Consider the following 23,401-nt stretch of genomic DNA (forward strand, 5'->3'; position numbering starts at 1 on the left):
TACTCCAACTCAGCGCATCAAATACAAGTTATTTCTTTATTCGTTACATTTGCAGTGAGTAGTGTCTAGAATGTTTCGTGAACATTACAAGAACATAACACGTATGCCTCATGAGATGACTTAATATAAAATTTTGAGATGATTCGAATTAGAATGAAATTCATGAACAACAACTTACTGAAGAAAGTCGAAATGGGCAAAACTTCGGCTTCCCTCTCCGTCCATACTTCAGCAGGTGTGCCCCTTTCTTAAGGGCTGTAATGGCCTGGAAGAGAAAGACTTTGTAACAATATAACTTCACTCAAATCATCTATAAATTTCGCTAAGGATTATAACATTTTCTCAAGAAATTCTCTTAAGGAACCTATAGATAATACTAATCAGTAAACAAGCAATTATCTAATTGGAATGCTCATAGAAAATACAGAATATACCTGGTCAATGTCTCTGTCCACAAGACTAGGCCTCTGCAAATCAGCCATTCACGTTGCAATATAACTAGGTGCAACAACCCACCAATCAGACCAAAACCCATTTGAATTATCAAGAAATCTTGTGTTCACCCTCCTATTCTTCTCCATAAAACAGAATCCCTGAACTCAAAGATCCATAATTCAGTTTCTTCATTTACCCCATTCTCAAATCCCCAAACAGGCCTTCAAGATCAAAAATCCCACTTCTTTGTTGAAGAAAAATTTTGGAGCCTTCTCAAACACGCATCAAAGATTCAGCATATTAGAACCCGGGAAGAAAGATTCTTCAGCAGCTGACCCACTGGTCAAGATCAAATCTTGAACCCTAAAGAAGTATTTTCTTGATTTTCAATTCTTAGCCATGCATGACAATAGGGGAAAACTCAAGCCTCCGGAGACAATGTCCTTAAAAAATGAGAATGAATGCCTTCATCTACCCATCTTCTCTTTAGAAATCAACCAAAAATTCTTGCAAATGAAGATGACATCAAACACATGAACAAAAACCAAGAACAAAAAAAGGAAATGAGGTTGTTTTTCCTCTGGGAGTTCAAAATCCAATTTGGGCAACAAAATATCTTCCAGAAACAAAGAATATTGATTCTTGAAATGAAAAGGGTTTTTTGTGAAGGGATTATGGGATTTGGAAAGGGTTGAAATTTTCAGGTTGAGACCCCTCTAACGTGCATACCTTCTGTAGATTTTTCGTGTTTATTTCGTTTCTCTCTCTCTCTCTCTCTGCATTTCTATTTCTCAACATTCCTTTTTTTCCGGGAAGATGCCATGTCATCAACTGAAAGTCAGTTTGTTTGCGGATTCGGATATTCCATGATTGGGACAGTTTCGCTTTTGTCATTTTCTTCAATCTCTCTCTCTCTACAAATATAGCCAAAGCAATTTGTCCGAATGACAGGATATGATCAATTCATAACAAGATTGCCCCCATGCACACTCGCCTGCCCCTACCAGATCATGCTTCAAACTCATAAACACGACTATGGCCTCGACACTATTTATTCTAATTTTTCGTTTCATGTTGCTAACTGTTATTTTCGAAATATTTGGTGATTTTCCCCTCGTTTGTCATTGCAAAATATTGTATTTTATTTTCATGCTTATTAAGTCGTACAAACCACTTAAGTTTGTGTTAGTCGTTTTACTTGGTATCAGAGATGCGAAATGGTTGTATTTGAATTAGGTAATTGGGGAAAAACATTAAAAAAAAAAAAAAAACTCTTTTAAAAGCATAATTAAAATTTAGCTTTTTGTCCATCCGTTTTGAACTTACAGCTCAGTAATTAAGACCACAACCCAACAAAAACAAACCCAAACCCAATCCCAATTCAACACGAATTGTGTAGAATAGCATCAGAATGGGTTTTAACCCAGATTACTGTAACCCATTGTTGAGCCCATACCCCTGGTGATGTCTGAAGGGCCCATTTCCAGACAAACAAACATCATTACTTTTAAGGATGGGGAATCATAAGATACAGTAAGTACCCTCCTTACATCATAATATCAATACCTAAAGAAACAAATTAATGTTCATAACATAGTAGTACTATATATCAAGATTCAACATTAATTAATCAGACAAGCCCAGGAGTTTTTAGAAAGATCCATCACAGACAATTAGTAGTTCATGACAGCCACACTGAAACACCAGTTCTCAAATTAACTTCACTAATACTCATAATCATCATGAAAGATTGTGTAGCTGCTCCGCCTGTTTCTTGCTTCTCTGTCAGCCTACACCCACAAAAAAGACAGAAGAATCTCATCACTATATAACATCATATGTCAATTGATTTATCAGTACTACAAAGTATGTCAAGAAACAAATCTTCTTCTAAAACATAGTCATCCCTCATGTTCTCTTACACAAGATATTGTCCGTTTTCGCCAAAACCAAAATGTAAACTTTGGGCTTATATACCGCTCAAACCATCGGCTCCATCCACAATGGGATGACAGTACACGCTCACCGTCAATCTCAAAACAAGAGAGATTTAGCCAGGAAGTTGAGTAAAATTACCCGGGCTATGAGCCTTTCAAAGGCTTCAGGTCCGTTTTCTTCTATATACTTCTCGGCGGCAGTTAGAACATCATCGGGCTTACTGAAAATATCCTTCTTCCGGGGCACGTACCACAGCTTAACCTGCGGGTTCCTGTAGAAAGGCCTGATCCAATTCTCGTACACATACGCTGCCCCGTTGAAGTAAGGCAGTACCAGCCAGCATATGGCGATCAGCTTCGCGTAAGACCAAATGGGAAACCTTAATTGTGATTAAACAAGAAGAGTTCAGTTCAATTTACTTATATTGTAATAAGTAGTGCAGGTTGATGATGAAACAAGACTTATAATTAGTGAGAATTGGTCATTAATTACCATTCAAGTACTTTAGCAAAAGTGAGCTCGAATAGAGTTATGAGAGAGTAAAGAACCCAATATGTGAGCCATTGCTGGTCGTCTGCACGGGATTTTGTCTCTATGGCTTTGATGGAACAATATCTGGAGGTCATATACATGTTATATATGTTGTTATTTTTGTTGTATTTATATATATATATATATATATATATATATATATCCTATGGCAGAAATTAAAGAAAGTGATGAGAAGTACTTACAGCGGAAAAACAAGAGAAAGCAGGGGCCTGATGACAAGCAAATTAAACAAAGAATAAATAATAGTAAACATTAATGTACTTACAAAAACCAGCTTCGGCTGGCCTGGAAAAGACAACATTAACGTTCATTAATTACAATGTCTGTGTGTGTGTGTTTCCGTAAGGAAATGAAGAAAGTGATGGTTGCTATAGCTTACATTGCAAGAACATCAATGTTCTTTGCCACAACGGTGAAGACGTTGTCTCCGGAGCCCATCTTCTGATGAAGAATTCTTGATCTTGGCAGCTCAGAATTGGTAGTGATAGTGAGTGAGCACTTGGGATCGTAAGAACAAGAAATTAAAGGTGTGTGAACACAATGATTTAATGCATGTTTTCTGCCCAAAAAGGTGGGGTTTCTTTTTTTTTCTTTTTTGAAAAAAGTGAGCTCTCGGAGTACATAAAAAGGTGATTTGGAAGAAAAAACAGGACCCCCCAAATTGATGATGGAGATTTATAATCTCTTCTCTGTGCTTCACCAAGAAAGAGGCACCGAAATTTTGACTATGGGATACAAAGCCTGTAGCCAGTAGTGGGATTTATTTTCTTTTGTTTTTGAACGCAAATTATATTATTTTAGTGAAATTTTGAATATTTTTAGAATGATTTTTTATTTAGAGGTTGTTTGTTGAATTCATTTTATCCAAATCAGGAACGATCGAATCAAATAACATAAAGAATATGATACACTAGTAATGCGATTGGTCATTTTTTCTAAAACCAGACACACCGTGCGTGTATTTATCCTATAGTTTGATCAAGTCGGGCCAACTTGATGTGGGTTAGAATTTTTCGTTGTTTGGATTAGTTTATAAGTTCTTTAAGGTAACATATATAAGATGTATGATAGTTTATAAAATGTTATGAAGTGTTTTGCAATTTTTTAGAAATTTTTTTTTATAAATTCTAAAAAAAACGTTAGGAGTTTATAAGCATTTTAAGAAAAGTAAAGAGTTGTTAATTTATTTTTGAAATTTTGATAATTTTTTTTAAATTGATTACAAATTTATTATTTTGTAACTTTATTTCATTGAAATACTTTTATAAATTTATTTTTAAATAAAATATAATATTTATAAATTTAAAAAAAACTTATAAGATGTATGAAATTATAAAATTTTTAATTCTTGCCCAGTGTGAAAAGGTGACGGTCATTTGAAAGCTATTGACTATGTGTGAATGATGATGCATTATAATTTGGCCATATGTGGAGCAATATAATTGCATTAATTTAATTAATATATCAATATTATTTTTAAAATAATAAATCAAATTAAATTAATTATAATAAACTCATATAAAATAATAAGATATATATATACCTAAACGTATAGTGAAGCTCGAATATGTAATTTTAAACTTTTTTATTAATTTCAACTTTAATTACTAAACTAAAATATTATTATTAGTGCAGTATAACTAAACATTGGATTCTTGTCACATTGGATTAAGATTATAAATTACTCTTAAGTGAAATTGGTAAAGGGGGGAGTACATGTCAAAGACGTAAGAAAAAGAGTAAGATCATCCGAAATAATCAGTTTTAAATACAATTTAACTCCTTGTGAGATGTGAAATGAAAAAAAAAAATTCCTGTAAAAAATTATTTGTAGATTGCCCCGTTTTAGAAAATAAAACAAATCATTCCTTATGTAAACCATTACAGGGAGTACTTTATTATTTTTTCAAAATATAGAAATTAATTAACTATTTTTTTATAGGAATTTTTGGCTTATTTATCATATCATAGAGAGTAAATTGTATTTTTCTCGGTGATAATACACTAATTTATTTATTTTTATTATATTTGTTCTTTACTAGAATTTAGATGTTTAAGAAAAAGTAGTAACAGAAATGAATAAAGTATTTGATTGGACTACTTTTTAGGGGCCTCCAAATGAATAAACAACATGACATGTTTCCTTAAAGTAACTAAATTCTCGCCTGTTTGCCTTTGAATTTATTTATTACTGTCTCAAAAGCTTCGATCTATGGATCGACCAGTTGACAATTCCTAGAATGTTTAATGTTGTTTTGTGTGTCTTCTGTTGTCGACTACACAGTGATTTGTTCTCCTTCATTGTTTGGTTGTTCTATATCTATGTGGAGATTTATGTAACTTGATGCTTCCGACGATGTTGACCAACAAATTCCTGCTAGGCTCTAGTAGAATCAATCCATACATGCTGCCTTTGCGGGCAAGGAAGTTGTCGCCTTTCAACCTCCTGAAATATATGGTAATTACTAAAAAAAAAAATGGTGGAACTTCGCCACCAGGTCACAAAGGAGAGCATACCCACTGAACGTGGTATTCCCTTCAGCAAGAACATCATGATGGAGGAGCTCCTTACTCATTTTCGAGCATCTTCGTACCTATTTGCTTACAATGGTAACACTAATCCAGCTAAGCAAACCTGTAAGTTCGAAAACACAGCTCTGCTGTATAGGTATACTAATGGCAGGAAGCTTTTTCTCGACCGTGGAACGCTTATAATTTTGGGAAGTTTTATTCCTAAAATCCCTACTTTCTAATTACAGCTTGCTATCCTTGTATCAAGCATTATCTCACATGGATAAAGATAATTCTTGTTTCCTAACTTGTGTTACTGATAGGCTTATTTTTCATCTCCTAGCTAACTCCAAATAAGCCGCCACCACCAGCTAGCGCACATTTTTGCATAAGTCGTCCTTAGCTGGCGTACGCACTTACATAAGCTGCTCCTAGCCGGCGGGCGCTCCTAATAAATTGCCACCAACAAGTGCACCCTCCTAATAAGCTACCCTTAGTTGACACAAGCATCTACATGAGTCGCCCCTAGTTAGAGCACGTTTCCAATAAGTTGCCCCTGGCTCGTACATGCACTTACGTAAGTTGCCACCAGCTAGTGCATGCAATGACACAAGTAGCTACTAGTTGGTACACAACATCTAATTCAGCTATCACCAGCTAGTACATAAGCCTTACAAGCAGCTACCAGTTAACACACTTACTTCAGTTTCTAGCTGGGAGCTGCCTTCTATTGGCATATCTATTTCAGCATAATGCTAATAAAACATGCTTAGGCTAACTTACTACTTGAGTTCTATCCTTTCTCACTTAATGTGAGATCATATATTCCTCTCTAATGACAGGATCAGCTACAATAAGTACGCATGCACCATTTGGTCATAATAGGTCAACATTTCATGCCCTATAACAGGTTGCCTAAACCTACAGGCTTGTTGTAGCAAACATCTACTTGCTTAGGTTAAGAATTATCTTACCTACTTACGTAGTTTTCTAGCTAAACTTGTGTGATATGTCACCCATTTTTACTACTTGGATAACTTATACTAACAGGAGACAGAGAAATCTCCCTATCATATCCTACTTAGCTTTACTCTAATATCTGTAGGGAACATTCTTACACATACAAATTAGGATTAAAGGCAATTTTCGTCTCCTAACTTCAGGCCATTCTCGTTTTAGTCTCCTAAGTTACTAGGATTCCATTTTGGTCTCGTAAAACTGAAAAAATCTCAATTTTGGTACAAATTTGATTAGAAAGTTGAGTCACTTGCCGGAAAAAGTCATATGCCAAGCATGTGACTTTTTAAATTGGGGATTGCATTGTGATTGGCTGAAAATAAAAGGCTTAAAGGCAATTTTCGTCCCCTAACTTCAGGTCATTCTTGTTTTAGTCCCCTAACTTCATGCCATGTCTTCACCACATAATCTTTTTCAGCCAATCACAATGCAAGCCCTAATTTAAAATGTCACATGCCTGGCATGTGACTTTTTCCGGTGAGTGGCTCAACTTTCCAACCAAATTTCTACCAAAATTGAGATTTTTTCAGTTTTACGAGACCAAAATGGAACCCTAGTAATTAAGGAGACTAAAATGAGAATGGCCTGAAGTTAGCGGACGAAAATTGCCTTTAAGCCTATAAATTATGTATTTCTCAGTCAAGAGTTTATAACTTGCACGAACAACAAAGCATAGAAAAAATTCAAACAACCAAGTTAATTAAATATCATCTACATCCTCGCGCTCTAGTTCTTTCGGATAGAAGGACTCTCAAGCTGAAGTCCTTCAGCTGGTCAACTTACTCAAGAAGCCCAGCAGGATTCGTCTTGCTCATGAGCATGAAAGGTCTCTTATTTTTTGCAAGATGTCCTACCTACTCTAGTTCCAGCTCTACGATTTGCACTCCTAGAGTGGTGATGGGGGGGGGGGGGGGATGGGGGGGGGGGGAGTGATGATGGATATGAGCCCAGCTGGTCTAACAGCAGAGAGGTAAGGCTCACTAGCAGAGAAGCATAGCCCACAGGCTTACATGTAACTTTACTAAACTGGCAGATCCAACAAACAAATCCATTCCAGTCAAACACGTTATCATATTGTTGGACAGGCATATCATATAGCTTGCCAACACATTATGGCATATCATCCTAAAATATCTTTAGGTGGCTCTAAGTAAAGTGACGGAAAATGAGTTGGGAATCCACGAGTAATGAATTCTCGGATTTTCAGACAGACCTGGCATGACTTGGTAAAATAGTCATAACTCTTTCAATATTTATTCAAATCACAAACGATTTTTTCTAGATGATAGCCAACTCAAATGCTTTTTCTAATAGCGTACGACACTCTACAACAATCACGTATCCTATTCTGTATACACTTATATATCGGAGCTTTGTGCAGTCATTTTGTAACATTATTATTCACTCTCAAACTCTTACTTATTCTCTCAATTTCTTTCAATTTTTAGACTATTTTAAGCCTATATTTTGCACTCGAAATTAATATATATACTTGATCATTATTTTTCATCATTATTCTCACTTTGATGCATGTTTTCTTTACTCTATTTCAGTAAAAGCGTTATTGATATAAATATCAGAGTAATAACCATTGTCTTATAAGGATAGTCCTCGGTGATGTATCTTAGGATTTTTCTTGATGATCCTTCGACCTTGTAATGTGGCAAAAAATTTAGTACGCATTATAACAATATAAGGACAAAACTTCATTTAACCCGGCTATATATGTGGTGTGTTTTGCAAGTCATTAACAAAAAAAAAATGGATTATCAATTTTCTATATTATAAATTATTAAAATTAAAAATTACAGTAAATCAATGCTATTTACTATGTTCAGACAAAATTATTGTAAAAACACAAGCAATGACAACCACAACTAATTTATTTTTTAATGATATTTTAGTTATAATAAAATAAATATTATAGCTAATATTTTAACATCAGTAGCAAAAATAACAATTAATATATAATCACTGTACAACGGTAATTGAATGGTAGTATTCACCATGATCGGTATTTCAATTTTGATCATGGTAAAGTTAATTTACTCCTAGTCTTAATTTTCCTTCTATCCAAAAATATGCAAGCATAGTAGAAATGGTTTCTTACACGTCGAGAAGTTGTAGAAATTAGTCCTAGGAAAACACAGACTTACGCAACATCATCGTATATGTAGGAAAATTATAGTTCTGATCAAGTTTGATCGAACTAAATCAATCATAAAATAAGTGTGTACACTTGCTATGTGATTGGTCACTTTTCCTTAACTGTACACCAATCATAAGACAAATGTGTTGCACTTGTCGTATGATTGATTTAATTTGACCGAATTCGAGCTAAAACTTTCCATATATATATTACAGTGAAATTAAGCCATAAACTAATCAGATGTGGAAACACATAAATGAAGTTTGGGGAAATAGCAATTTTCGTCCCGCAATTTAAGGCCTTTCCACCTTCTGTTTTATTAGTTATCGAATTCTCACTTTTTGTCTCATAACTTCTAAAAAATACTACTTTTGGTCTCATATGTTACGGAATTCTCACATGGGGTTCCACAACTTACAAAAAGTAACACTTTTGATCCCATATAGTTAGGGGTGGGCATCGGATCGGGTAGTTCGAGTTCGGGTAGTTCGGGTCGGGTTTGAAAAAAATGAACCCGAACCCGACTAAGTCGGATACCCGACCAATCGGGTACCCGACAGTCGGGTTCGGGTTTTTTAGCTTCAAAAAATGTACAAGCTCAATTTTTCAAAATGAAAGTAATTCACTCTATGTAAATCTAAAATATAAGTTATGGACACAAATACTTAAAGCTTTACATAAATACCAAAAAAAAAAGAGTTCAATCACACCCATAAATTATCATAGGTTTTTGTAAATTATTTTAGTAACAACAATAAAGCCAAGGGCTCCTAAATCCTAATGCCTACAGACTGAAAAAGCAACTAGCTCATATCACATTTTCATCCTCGAGTCCTCGACCTGTCAAGCATTAAACATACAAAGTGGAAGAACTATTAGAGAAAGTCAAACAAATTAAAAATTTAATATTACACAATGAGGTTCTACCGTTCTAATACCTTGTCAAAAATTTACAAGTACCAGTTAGCACCATTAAATGTCAATAATTGTTGAATCACCCCCCAACTTAGTCAACTCTACAACAAAATAGAAAGTAGTTAGAAAAGTAAAATATATAAGTAGAATACATAGAATTGAACAATAATCAAAATACAAAAAAAAGAATAAATAAATACCTTTCTCAACCACTTCAAGTTCACTCAAATCCTCCTCAATGCTAATTGGTTTGGAGTCTTTTCATATCCAATCTTGAGTACAAATAAACGCTTGCACTATTTTAGGAGACAAAGAGCTCCTAAAAGTGTCAAGAACACGACCACCAGTACTAAATGCGGATTCCGAGGCAACAGTTGAGACTGGAACTGCTAATATATCCCGAGCCATTTTGGAAAGAATGGGAAACCTTTGGGCGTTTACTCTCCACCAATTTAGTATGTCAAATTTGTCTCTATGCATTTCAACATCCTCACCAAGATATTTCTCTAATTCCGGTTTCACACGATCCCCTTTTCCACCTGATTTGTACATACTGAACTCTTGTTCTATGGTGAACGCACGAGTCGCTTCATAATCAGTGTATTGCGTAGATGTCCCAACTGAAGAGGAAGATGATGAAGAAACACGACTAAATGATGATCCCGGGCTTTCTAGCGTTCCTTGAAAACTATGATCGTATCTCAACTTATAATCATTAAACAACTCGTAAAGTCCATCTCTCACTTGTTCTTTCATCACATTGCTTTGTTCGGTACCACCATACAATTTATCAAAGCTAAATTCAATGAACTCCAATTTATGACGTGGATCAAGGATCACAGCATAATATAAAATCATATTCATCTTCTCAATTGATCCCCAATATTTGTCTCATACTTTTTTCATCTTTCTTGCCATCTCATTTAATTCAACATCATTACTACTTAACCAATATCTGAGAAGCAAGTCAACTTCACATATTTCACGAAAAACCAAATTAGATGTGACATACAAAGCACCAGAAATGCGCAAAGTGAGATTGTAAAAATGCCTTAAAAATTTCACCAATACCTTGCCCTCTCCCAATATTTGTCATACTTTTCTTTCATCTTTCTTGCCATCTCATTTAATTCAACATCATTACTACTTAACCAATATCTGATAAGCAAGTCAACTTCACATATTTCACGAAAAACCAAATTAGATGTGACATACAAAGCACCAGAAATGCGCAAAGTGAGACTGTAAAAATGCCTTAAAAATTTCACCAATACCTTGCCCTCTCCCAATCATAATCAGTCGGTATCCCATCAAATGGTTGTCTCGAAAGATCAGTCTTATAGGCAAGATCTGCATCTTCATAAGCATCAAATGCGAGCTTAAGGCTTATAGTCGTCTCCAACATCAAGTAGGTAGAGTTCCATCTAGTAGGCACATCAAGAGATAACAATTTTTTCGTTTCCAATTTTTCAAATTCAACACACTCTTGAAATTTCTTGTACCTAGCTGGAGAATTCCTAATATACCTGATGGCCCCTCTAATACGACAGATAGTTTCATGCTCACCCTTTAAACCATCCTGCACAACGAGGTTAACTATATGTGCCATACACCTCATGTGCACATATCTCCCACCTAAGATGTTTTGCCCCCAATTTTCAAACTTCTTTTTCAAGTAAACGATAGCCCCATCATTGGAAGACGCATTATCAAAAGTGATAGAGAAAACCCTGTCAACACCCCAATCAAGCAAGCATTTTTTTACTCATTTACCTATTTCTTCACTTTTATGCCCGATAATTGGACAAAAGTTCAAAATTCTTTTGTGCAAGTTCCAATCATCATCAATAAAGTGAGCAGTGAGACACATATAATTGACTTTTTGAATGGATGTCCAAGTGTCTGTAGTGATGCAAACCCGTTGAGCATGATCTTTAATGAACGACTTCAATCTTGCTCTTTCATGCACATATATATTGAAAATATCTTTTGTTATTGTTCTTCTTGATGGAATAGCAAACATCGGGCATGCAACAGACAAGAAATGCCTAAATCCAGGATGTTCGACTAACTTAAATGAAAGTTCATCCACAACCAGCATGTGACACAAAGCTTCTCTAGTTTTGTCTTGCTCAAATCTCCAATTAACAAGAGGGGCGTCTCTATCACCAATGCGAGTTGGTTGGAAAGACAATCTATTTTGATTTCTGGTGATTTTTTGGGGCTTTTTCTTGCAAGATTCTAATGGTTTTTCAAAGGTCTAGTTCCATGTGGTTTTTGATCGGCTTTGATCTCTTTACTACAATATTTGCACCTAGCCTTTTGGACATTATCCTTTTCACAATAAAATTTAACGAAATGATCCCAATATGGTGATCTAGAAGCCACTACCCTCTTTTTTCTTTTTTTAGAATCACCTAAAACATCTTCCTCCTCATCCTCTCCCTCCAACTCCTTATCAATATTATCATCAAAATAATGCTCAACATTCTCAAGATGATCACCACTAACCTGATTTTTCAATCCATCCATATTTATGGTTTGGGCATTCGGTGACGAGTAACTCTGATTTTTGCATGTGATAGTTAGATTATTAATTTTTTTAACCTAATAACCTGTCTCTGCAGACAATGAATGGCCAACAAAACAGTATGCAACAGGATGAAGATGAAACATGCAAATGCAACTTCAATGTGACATTTCAGCAAACACTGAGTATGCATACAAACTTACCTTCAAAATCAAAATGTAAAACAAATTAAAACTAACCAAAAATCTAATTACAACAACAATACATAACTATTATATGATTAAATCAACAAAACAACTCCAATCATTGAAAAATTACCAGGCACAATTCTGAAAATTCGCAAAAATAGCGACTGTTGTCGGCGATGAAGGAGAGCTCGTCGTCGTCGGAGTCCAGTGGGTGGCGCGGCCGCAGCGACTGGTTGCCGGCGACAGCAGCAACAACGGCAGCAACAAATCAACAATGGCAGTAAGGAAAGAAACAGGAGCAAGAATGCAGGAGCAGCAGCAAGCAAGGGTTTTCTTTTTGGCTTGTACCCGTAGCACTAGCAGCCCTTTTTCCCCTTCTCCTAATCGGGTACCCAATCGGGTTTTCCGGGTGGATATTTAATATCGAACCCGAACCCGATTGGGAAGAACGGGTTTCGGGATAACCTGAAACCGAAAAGAATCCGACAAACCTGATCCGATTTGCCGTTACCCGATCGGGTCGGGTCGGGACCCGAAACCCGACCCGTTCGCCCACCCCTACATACAGTTAACGGTTGCGTGGCTTTTTTCATTAAATACGAAAACGTGTCATGGGAAAACTATTATTTTTTAAAAATTACAGAACTGAAAGTAACATTTCCATAATCAATGGAATCAAAATTGAAAAGGCCCTAATTACAAGAAAAAAAAAAGCATTATTTCTCTAATGAAGTCCATATTAATTTTCTATGATAAATAAGCAATTAATATAATACTTGGCATGAATTGCAACATTGATTTTCCAAAAATCGAATCTGAAGATATTTTGTCCATGGAAAGCAGCAGCAGAACATGTACTGTACTGTATACTGGGCTTGGTGGAATTATTATTATTTCTGTACAGCATGTATGTATGTCTAAATGGATTTTGAACATCTCATGTACGTAGAACGACGACCGTGCATGATGTACGCACGTACGTACTCATATTATTACAACAAATCAGAAGGGCAGTCCGATAACCTAAATATGTCCTGGAAAGATGCTCTTCTTCAAACCATGATTGTAATTTCCAGTTTAAAAAGAAACAAGACTGTGATAATTATTATTTTTTTAAAAAAAGTTTCAAGAAACAGGACAATTAATGAACGGCCAGATTTCCAGGTTGGTAAGGCATGTGTGGTAGGGCCAACCCATCACCTGAGAACTGCAGCCGGCCACCTTATATGAGGAGGAGAAGGGATTGTTGCTTATGTACTTAGTAAATATGTATCTCAGGTTTTGGGGTTGTTATATCTTTTTGTGGGCTTAAATGAATTTTTGGGCTCGTAATTTAATTACGACATTTGGTTTTTAGGTTAGCATTTTTACTGTATTTTTTTTAATCCTCGCGATTCCGATACCTTTTCTCGCTGAGAGAACAAAATGGACTAGAACTGTAGCAATTAAAAAAATATAAGACCAAAATACTATTTTAAAAAATTTAAGGACAAAAACATAAAATTATGACTTAAGTTACGGAACAAAATTATCAATTTCATGATAAGTGGAACAACAGCGGTGATGTGATGACAACAGAATTTTCTGAACTAATAATTATGAGTTGCATGAAACACTAAATTAATTAGTTGTAATTTCTGTTTGATTTTCTTAAAATTTAAAGATAACTGAAATTGCATGGGATTTGGTTTTAGGTAATTCAATGTTAAATATCTCTTAATTACATTTTAGGGTTTTTGAATGAATATTAAGTTATGTTCAAATTAGATAGAAATTAAATGAACTGTGGATTAAAAATTACAACACGAAAAGGATAAAGAGAATGAAAATTGGAAATGCTAATGCACACAATTAATAAAAGTGTAATATTAATACTCCTAGATTGATTTCGTTCTTGATATATACCTAAGATGAGAAAGAGAGATTGTAAAATTACCTGTAGCAGCTTGGCCCTGAATCTCTGTAGCAGCTTGGCCCTGAATCAGTTTAAGTTGCTGATGCTTCTGCAGAATGAAGAAGGAGGAAGAAGGACTACAGTAGCAGAGGAAGGAGGAAGAAGGACTACAGTAGCAGAGTTGTTATCGCATTCCCGCTTCGCTACCACGACTTACGTCACTTAAATTAGAATACGTTTTCTCATAGCCGTTGTTCATTCTTTCCTGTCACTTATAAAAGCGCTATCACGTCTTTTAAGTAGGAAAGCGATTTATTAGTTTTCAGCAGTTATTTCCGTTAGCCTTGTATATATGAGAGGCCTTCGTCCTCTTCAGCAAAAGAACTGTAACACAGACCAAACTATTTTCTCCTACTGATATATACGTTTCCAGAAATTCCCTCTGTCCCTTAATTGAAATAAGCCATGGGAGAAGAATCGGAGAACTTCAAGATTCATCACAGTGAAAATCCAGGATTAAGCCTGGTTACAAATCTTCTAGATGGAACGAATTTTCTCTCCTGGAGTAGATCTGTCAAATTAACCCTGGGGGTTAAAATGAAGATGGGCTTCATTACCGGAGAAGCTGTCAAACCTACAGAGGGTGGAAAAGAACTCGAACAGTGGATAAGATGCGATAATCTGGTGACATGTTGGATATTGAACTCAATATCCAAGGATATAGTCGAAAGCTTTATGTATACTAAAACTTCAAGAGATCTATGGATTGAGTTGGAAACAAGGTTTGGACAAAGCAACGGTCCGATGATATATAGGCTGAAGAGGGAGATGATCTCAGTCACTCAAGGCACCCTGTCTGTATCTGCTTATTTCAGCAAACTAAAGAAAATATGGGACGAGTTGGATAATATTGTACCAACTCCAGAATGCAGCTGCGGTGCAATGAAAATCATTTCAGAAATGAAAGAGTCAGACCAGTTGATGCAATTCTTAGTAGGATTGAATGAAGTTTTTGATCAGACAAGAAATCAAATCTTGATGATGGACCCACTCCCAAACACAAGCAGAGCTTACTCTATGGTACTGAAAATGGAAAGCCAAAGGGACATCACTCCCAGCAATGTGTGCCCACCACAAAATATGGCAATGCAAGTCATAAGAACAATTGAAAAACCAAAGGGATTTCAGAAAAGAAGAAACAACATTGACAAGAAATCCCAGATTTGTAAGCATTGTGGGAAGACCGGACATACAAAGGAGGTTTGCTTTGAAATCTATGGCTTTCCAGATTGGTACAAGAATCTGATTGAACAAAAAAAGGGGAACAATAGGGCCTTGGTAGCTGCAGATTCTACAGAACAAGTACATAATGCAACCAGTGAAGGGACTGTTGCTGAGATAGTGAGAACCGAGCTCCAGAAATATTTTGGAGGAATAGAACACGGAGCATCTACAAATAACAGCATTACAGGAGCTGAATACGCTGGTAAATGTTCTAAAACTTCTTTGGTTAACAAGCTATGCTCCAACTTATGGGTTATAGACAGTGGTGCTACCACACACATGTCCAATAATCTAGCCTTTTTTGACAAACTTTATACTAACAAGACTAATTCTTCTATTCATCTTGCAGATGGTACACAACACTCTGTCATTAAGGCAGGGAACATACTTTTATTTGATAAAATCCCTTTATATGATGTTGCTTATGTTCCTAAATTGAGGTTTAATCTTCTTTCTGTTAGCAAGCTGTGCTGTAAATCTGATATTACTTTTAAGTTCTTCCCTACCTATTGTGTAATGCAGGACCAGAGGACTAAACAAATCCTCGGAGTAGGAAGCCTTATAGGGAAGCTATACATCCTTGACAGCCACTCTATGCAACAAGAACATGTAAATAGGATTCTAGCTTCAGACACTGATCTTAGCTTGAATGTATCTAGCACGAATTATGAAGTATGGCATAGAAGGCTAGGCCACATTTCAGACAATGTAATGGTTCACATTGGTTTAATAAAAGGAAACAGTAGTTCTACACAAATCTGTGACATCTGTCCCCAAGCAAAACAACAAAGACTGCCATTTCCCTTAAGTGATTCTTGCTCTAAAAATGTCTTTGATCTAATACACGTAGATTTATGGGGACCATACAATGAATTCTCTTTATCAAAATGTTCTTACTTTCTCACTATTGTTGATGATTTAAGTAGATGCACTTGGACTTTTCTGATGAAGTTTAAATCGCAAACTGCTAGCATTCTTATTGATTTTCATAGAATGATTATGACACAATTTGATAAAAGAATAAAGATTGTAAGAACTGATAATGGTACTGAGTTTCTAAGTGCTCAATGTCAAGATTTTTTTAAAAAAGAAGGCATCATACATCAAACATCATGCACTTATACACCACAACAAAATGGGGTAGTTGAAAGAAAACATAAACACTTACTTCAAGTAGCTAGATCACTTTTATTTCAATCTAATTTGCCCAAAATGTTTTGGACAGATGCTATCCTTACGGCCACTTATATCATTAACAGAATCCCAACACCCCTTCTAAAATGGAAAACTCCTTATGAGATATTATATAAAAAGCCTGTCAGTTACAAACATTTTAGAACCTTTGGATGTCTATGTTTTGCCACTAATAATCTTCCTAATAAATCTAAATTTGATCCTAGAGCCTCTAAATGTGTTATGATAGGATATGCTAACAATCAAAAGGGCTATAGACTTTATGACATCAAGAAAGGAGAAATCATTGTATCTAGAGATGTTGTTTTTCAAGAACATATTTTTCCATATATGGGACAGCAGACTGATCCTATAACTTGCTCTATACCTGCATTAGATTCTGACATTGACTTGTTGGATAATGAAGATGATCCTGCTGATAACAATGACCCTCCACCTCATCCACTACAGGAACAGACCTTAACTACAGAACCTGAACCTTCTAATATACTTCGAAGATCATCTAGGACCATCACTAGACCTGCAAAATTGCAGGATTTTATATGTTCTCAAGTTTCAGAACAACCGGACTTATTGACTGCTACTTATACTAGAGACATGCATGCTTGTTTTCTTGTAGCCTCTTCACATGAACAAGAACCAAGAACTTACAACCAAGCTATTAAAAGAAAAGAATGGAAAGAAGCCATGAAAACAGAGTTGGATGCTTTAGAAAAGAATAATACATGGGACATTGTTAAATTACCTAATAACAAGAGAACAATAGGTTGTAAATGGGTCTATAAACTCAAGCTTAACTCAGATGGCACCATTGATAGATATAAGGCAAGGTTAGTAGCAAAAGGGTATAACCAAATACCCGGTGTTGATTTTTTAGACAGCTTTTCACCTGTAGCTAAGACTGTCACAGTTAGGATTCTATTAGCTGTAGCTACTAAACTTGATTGGCATGTTCATCAGTTAGACATTAACAATGCTTTCCTACATGGTTATATTAATGAAGAACTGTACATGCAAGCTCCTGAAGGCTATGATATTAAAAAGGATCATGTCTGTAAACTGAAAAGGTCTATATATGGCTTAAAACAAGCTTCTAGACAGTGGAATCATGAATTTACTTCCAAATTAGAAGCCTATGGTTTTGTACAATCCAAGTATGATTATTGTTTGTTCACTAAAACCACTTCTACTGGTCTATATTGTTTACTCGTATATGTAGATGATGTTTTAGTAACAGGATCTTCAGAAGATGAAATCATAGAAATAAAGCAATATCTGGATAGAACCTTCACCATCAAGGACTTGGGCACAGCCAGATACTTCTTGGGGCTTGAAATTGCAAGGTCGAAGACAGGTATGTCTATTACACAAACAAAATACATCACTGACATTGTTAAAGATGTAGGAATGGAGCATACAAAAGCAGTAGCTACACCATTACCTTGTGGATTGAAATTGAGTGAGCATGAAGGACAACAATTGGAGGATCCAGAGAAATATAGACGATTGCTTGGGAAATTACTCTACTTGGGATTCAGCAGGCCGGATATATGCTTTGCCACACAGCAATTGAGCCAATTCATGCAACACCCTCGTCAACAACATTGGAATGCTGTTGTACATCTAGTCAAATATCTGAAGGGAACTTTGCATAGAGGATTACATTTTCCAGCTGCTCAGAACTTTGATTTAACTTCCTACTGTGATGCAGATTGGGCTAGCTGTAAAGATACAAGAAGATCAGTAAGTGGATTTTGCATATTTTTGGGTGGAAGTCTGATTTCCTGGAAGACCAAGAAACAGGCAACTGTATCTCGATCCACTGCAGAGGCAGAGTATAGGTGTATGGCATCTACAACATGTGAGATAATTTGGATATATAACTTACTTGGAGAGTTTCAAGTCAAAGTGCCAACACCTATCCCCTTCTTCTGTGATAACCAGTCTGCTCTTCATATTACGGCGAATCCCGTGTTCCATGAACGCACGAAGCATCTAGAAATTGATTGCCACATAGTACGTGACAAGTATAAAGAAGGATTCTTAGCTCCTCAACATATAGCTTCAAGGAATCAGGTTGCGGATATTTTCACTAAGGCACTCCCAGGACCAAGCTTTGCATCTTTTATTTCCAAGTTAGGACTTATCAATGTCTTGATAAGTCCAACTTGAGGGGAGGCTGTAAAATTACCTGTAGCAGCTTGGCCCTGAATCTCTGTAGCAGCTTGGCCCTAAATCAGTTTAAGTTGCTGATGCTTCTGCAGAATGAAGAAGGAGGAAGAAGGACTACAGTAGCAGAGGAAGGAGGAAGAAGGACTACAGTAGCAGAGTTGTTATCGCATTCCCGCTTCGCTACCACGACTTACGTCACTTAAATTAGAATACGTTTTCTCATAGCCGTTGTTCATTCTTTCCTGTCACTTATAAAAGCGCTATCACGTCTTTTAAGTAGGAAAGCGATTTATTAGTTTTCAGCAGTTATTTCCGTTAGCCTTGTATATATGAGAGGCCTTCGTCCTCTTCAGCAAAAGAACTGTAACACAGACCAAACTATTCTTGTTTCTTGAATAAATTTCAACTGATTTTCTTCCATGGATTCCCTGCGCACAACTCTCCATACTTTCACAGAGATTGTGCGGAAAATTCAAGCTCGATTCTTTGAATCAATTATATAGCAAGTGTAATATTTGTTGTGTGATTGTTGTACAGTTTAAAAAAAAATAATCAATTATATAATAAATGTATCATACTTATTTTGTAAATATGAATTTGATTGGAAGAAGAATTTTGAGAGAAAGAGAGAGAAGTATAAGATGTAGTCCAGAAATGAAGACTTTTTGAAGTGGTCAATGTCATTTGTACACAAGTCTGAAAACCCTAAAAATGCTGTTGGAGTAGTATAGATAGACAGCATGTAAAAAGACTAAAGATCAAACTCGATATTCACGCAATCAAATTCATGAAAATCAGAAGAAGATTCCTCAAGAGTTATCACATCCTGCTGGAACCTATTACTACAAACCATTCTTGTATATTACATATATATATATATATATATATGTGTGTCCAAATTCAGGAAATTGATGAAATTCGACAAGGAAATTAACCAATCATACACTGAGTTCATCACCCAGCAGCGCTACCTGAGCCATGGCCGCTTGAGTGAGCTTCCGCCGCCACCCCTCCACCAACTGGAGAGGACCTAAACGCATTCAGAGCTGCAAGCATGCCTAAATGCCCATCTACCACCGCCCCACCGCCACCTTCATTTCCGGTAGCTAGTTGCTGCCCTTGCAAGAGCGTCACCGACGCTGGAAGATTCATTAAATGGAGTCCACTACTAGAGACTGCGCTTCCTCTATAGATGCCGGAATTCCCGACAGAAGGAAAAGTCCACAACGATTCGCCATTCATAAGAAATGTTGTTGCCGGAATCTGACCTTGGCTCGCCGGAATAGACCCCGCACTAGACTGCAGCATATAATTCGCCATCTGGGTTTGCACTGCCGGTGGCAGATCTTCTTCCGGCCGCCTTTTCCGCCCTATACTCCCCTCCCCTTCCGGCGCTGCTGCCACGGCCATCTCAAGCCCCGTGTCACGTAATTCTTGCTTAGCTTGTAACATTGCATTCACATTCATATTCACATTTCCACTCAGAAAATTCATCCTAGTCTGATCAGATGATGCCAACCCAACTCCAGGAAACAAAAGCCTCCTCCTCTCCGTCTCCGATGAATCCTCAACGCTTCTTTCCCACTGATTATCAGCTCTAATTCTGAACTGGGGCGCCGCGAAATTCTGGCTAAAGTAATTATTATTCCTCAAATGTGAGGCAGCAGAAATGGTTGAACCTGAGCTCCTGGCTGATATATTAAGCGAAGTGAAATTAGCCGGGATAGTTCCAGTGCCAGTGAGCCACTCAATGGTTTCACCATCGGATTTGTGGCCCAACTCTCTAGTGAGCTGGAAAACCCTGGCAGCACAGGTGGCTGGCATCCGAATCCGGCGGCCACGGCCGTCGACCTTAGTATGTCTGTCCTTGGTGGAAGCTCTCTTGGGCGGAGGCTTCTTGTGTTGTGGGGAAGAATTAGAAGAAGTATTGGGTGCAGAAACGGGGAGATGAGTTGAGGTAGAGCAAGCTTCCTCACGATGATGATGATGATGACGATGATCTCTCTTCTCTAAGAGTTGTAATGGAAAGTTAGGGGCGTGCATAGCATTTCCATGGCCAGCATCCATGATAATGCGAGGAGCTGTATATGTTGGTGGTGGTGGGGCGGGGGGCTAGTCTAGCTACTACATCTATCATCATCTGTAGATGACCCTCATCAGTTTCTGTCACTCTCTCTCTCTCTCTCTTTTCTCTTTTCTTACTTTTTATTAATGATGGCATCGACCTTTTGCTCTCTCTCTCTATAAAGGGGGGATTTTGATTCCGATTATTTCGATCAAATTTAAATTAATTATATGATAAATATAATATATTTATTTTAATTAATATATAATTAAGAGAAATTGATAAATTATATAGTAAATATGATATATTTATGATAAGTACAATATATTCGTTATATAATTGATCTAAAATTAAAAAAAAATAGTCAATTATACACCAAATATGATATATTTAATTTGATTTGATCAAACCTGATTTGATAAAAAATATATTTAATTTTTATTTATCAATTACTTTGAGATGGATTATTATGTTTTAGGAGAGAGAAAAAGGGGGAATGGGGATAAGGGGAAGTGAGAGAGTGAGAAAGCTTTAAGCAGCAAACACAATGAGTACAAGGGGGTGGTGGGCTACTACGGCTACGCCAAAGGCCAAATTAACCATTATCTTTTCTTTATGGAAAAAACTCTACCAATTTCCTTTTCTTTTCCTTTACCCCAATTTATAGATTAAATTGATGTGTTGATCGATTTTAATAAGTATTTGTTTCCAACAACAATACCATGCAGTAAAAAAGGCCTAAATTGCAATTATTTTTTTTTTCTTTACGAGTGTATATGGACTAAAACTGTCTTTCAAAGTTGCATAGAGGTAAAATTGTTCAAAAATCTGCCAAAAGACTAAAAGTAAGCAATTTCATAAGTTACTGGACCTAAACAATAATGAACATAGTTATCGGACTAAAATTAAAATTAGGCATACTTAACGGACTAAAATAATATTTTTACCAAAATTATAAATGAGGAGTACTTATTCTCTTTACAATCAATATTTTTACGTACTCCTTTACGTGCATGCAAATTGATGATCCATGCAGTATTGGTAACTAATATATATTGTCATATATAATAAATTAAAGAACTTCACCAACTTAATAATAATGTCCTGTTTGGTTGTTAATAATAAAACAACATTTGACTTCAAATCTCTCCCTTAATTGGACTCATCATCACCACAATAAAACCAAATCAGCATAATATGAATTCGACATATAATTTGATGCGTAACCAAACGACAAACTGATCATTTTTTAATTATGGAAATAAATTATTATTGCTCAATTATATATGCTTCCCACCAAATGTTCATGCACGTACGAATATCTTACGACATATGTCAATAATCATGACAATATGTTACAACGGGCTTTTCTGAAATTTGTCATAGTTAAATATCCTCTTACGTTGTTTTGAAAAATTATAAATACCCTTTATAATAGACGGTCGCAAGGAGGTATTTGTTAAACGGATTTTAAATTTAAAAAATATTCATTATTATTCAAACGATAAAAAAAATATTTATAATTATGAATCTTTGAAATATAAGTGGATGAAGTGATGGGAGGAGAAGATTAGGTTAATAATGCAAATGTTGGGGAGATATATCACGTGCTATGACTTGTCCTATATTGGTTGATGAAGATGGCTTACCATCTCACTTATTCATATAATCATTCCACAATTTGTCGGAATGTTTTCTCTACCCTATGCTTTATTTAATTTCAATTATCCATTTTCTCTATTTTTTATTATTTTTTGTGTGTGTATGTGTGTATGTGTGTGTTCAAATCAATTATTTTATACATATATATAAATGATAAAATGTTTTTAATTAAAATCCCCCCCCCAAAAAAAAAAAAATATAGTATTGGCAATGATGAAGCTTAATTTTTACTTTATAATTTATCAATAACTTGTCATTTGAGAATTAATTTAGTTGGTCACAAAATATTAAATTAGAAAAATTAATTACACTAAATTTTTTAAATAAAAAGAATAAAGTAGTACGTATATAAATTAAAGAATTAAAGAAAATTAAGTTCTATTGTTTATTTAATTATGGATGGATGTTTGTAATTTTTGTCCGTCATTTATTGGTTTGGTGTCAATAATTTGGGTGGAATATATCCAAAAATTTGCTTTAAATTAAAGAAATATTTTCGAAAATATAAACTGCATAATTAAAGAAACCCATACAAAAATATCCATAAAAAGCCACCCCAACCACCACCCATGGAGCACCACCGCCACCACCGACTGCTGGTGGTTGAGCCAGCCCATTTTTTGTCTCTTTTTTTAATACAAAAAACAAAAGAAATTAATGCAAGAAATAGGACACAAAAGTCACAAAAACTCAAATTTATAGTCAACTCTAATTTTTTTGAATTTCTAACCAAATAAAACTAAAATTGCTACTGACTAAATCAATGATAGTCGACTAAAATTGTAAAATTGATAGGTATATAATGAAACATAGAAATAGACCGATTTACAAGAAAAAGAAAAAAAAAATGCATTTTGGCCGATTTATTAAAAAAAAAAAAAAGATGAAAGCCCTA

General features: G+C 35.6%; 4 protein-coding genes and 1 long non-coding RNA gene across 6 annotated transcripts in view; 1 reads left to right on the forward strand and 4 right to left on the reverse strand.

Annotated features, from left to right (window-relative positions):
• The window catches only part of LOC105159953, a 6,633-nt gene extending 5,403 nt beyond the window's left edge, over window positions 1-1,230 (reverse strand). For both annotated transcript variants that reach the window (XM_011077186.2, XM_011077184.2), the window contains exons 1-2: window positions 435-1,230; window positions 179-265 (exon numbers count right to left, since the gene is read on the reverse strand). In XM_011077186.2, the coding sequence (XP_011075488.1) occupies window positions 179-265; window positions 435-482 (135 nt within the window). In that variant the 5' untranslated portion in view covers window positions 483-1,230. The remainder of the gene's footprint in view (window positions 1-178; window positions 266-434) is intronic.
• On the reverse strand, window positions 1,916-3,508 carry LOC105159954 (HVA22-like protein a). The gene is made up of 5 exons (XM_011077187.2): window positions 3,305-3,508; window positions 3,108-3,134; window positions 2,866-2,988; window positions 2,512-2,752; window positions 1,916-2,225 (listed from the first exon to the last, which is right to left on the reverse strand). The coding sequence occupies exons 1-5, from the start codon at window positions 3,361-3,363 to the stop codon at window positions 2,160-2,162; spliced, it is 516 nt and encodes a 171-aa protein (XP_011075489.1). The 5' UTR covers window positions 3,364-3,508; the 3' UTR covers window positions 1,916-2,159.
• LOC110011867 lies at window positions 14,595-17,571 on the forward strand. The gene is made up of 3 exons (XM_020693319.1): window positions 14,595-16,137; window positions 16,837-17,437; window positions 17,568-17,571. Exons 1-3 carry the CDS (start codon window positions 14,595-14,597, stop codon window positions 17,569-17,571), a joined length of 2,148 nt encoding a protein of 715 aa, XP_020548978.1.
• On the reverse strand, window positions 17,800-19,185 carry LOC110011927. Its single transcript, XR_002287032.1, has 3 exons — window positions 18,496-19,185; window positions 18,049-18,328; window positions 17,800-17,967 (listed from the first exon to the last, which is right to left on the reverse strand). It is a non-coding gene; the product is annotated as an uncharacterized LOC110011927 (long non-coding RNA).
• On the reverse strand, window positions 19,424-23,123 carry LOC105159955 (transcription factor TCP15-like). Its single transcript, XM_011077188.2, has 2 exons — window positions 23,040-23,123; window positions 19,424-20,891 (listed from the first exon to the last, which is right to left on the reverse strand). Exons 1-2 carry the CDS (start codon window positions 23,121-23,123, stop codon window positions 19,734-19,736), a joined length of 1,242 nt encoding a protein of 413 aa, XP_011075490.2. The 3' UTR covers window positions 19,424-19,733.

This window comes from Sesamum indicum, linkage group LG4 (assembly GCF_000512975.1).
Source record: "Sesamum indicum cultivar Zhongzhi No. 13 linkage group LG4, S_indicum_v1.0, whole genome shotgun sequence".
Lineage (NCBI taxonomy): Eukaryota > Viridiplantae > Streptophyta > Magnoliopsida > Lamiales > Pedaliaceae > Sesamum > Sesamum indicum.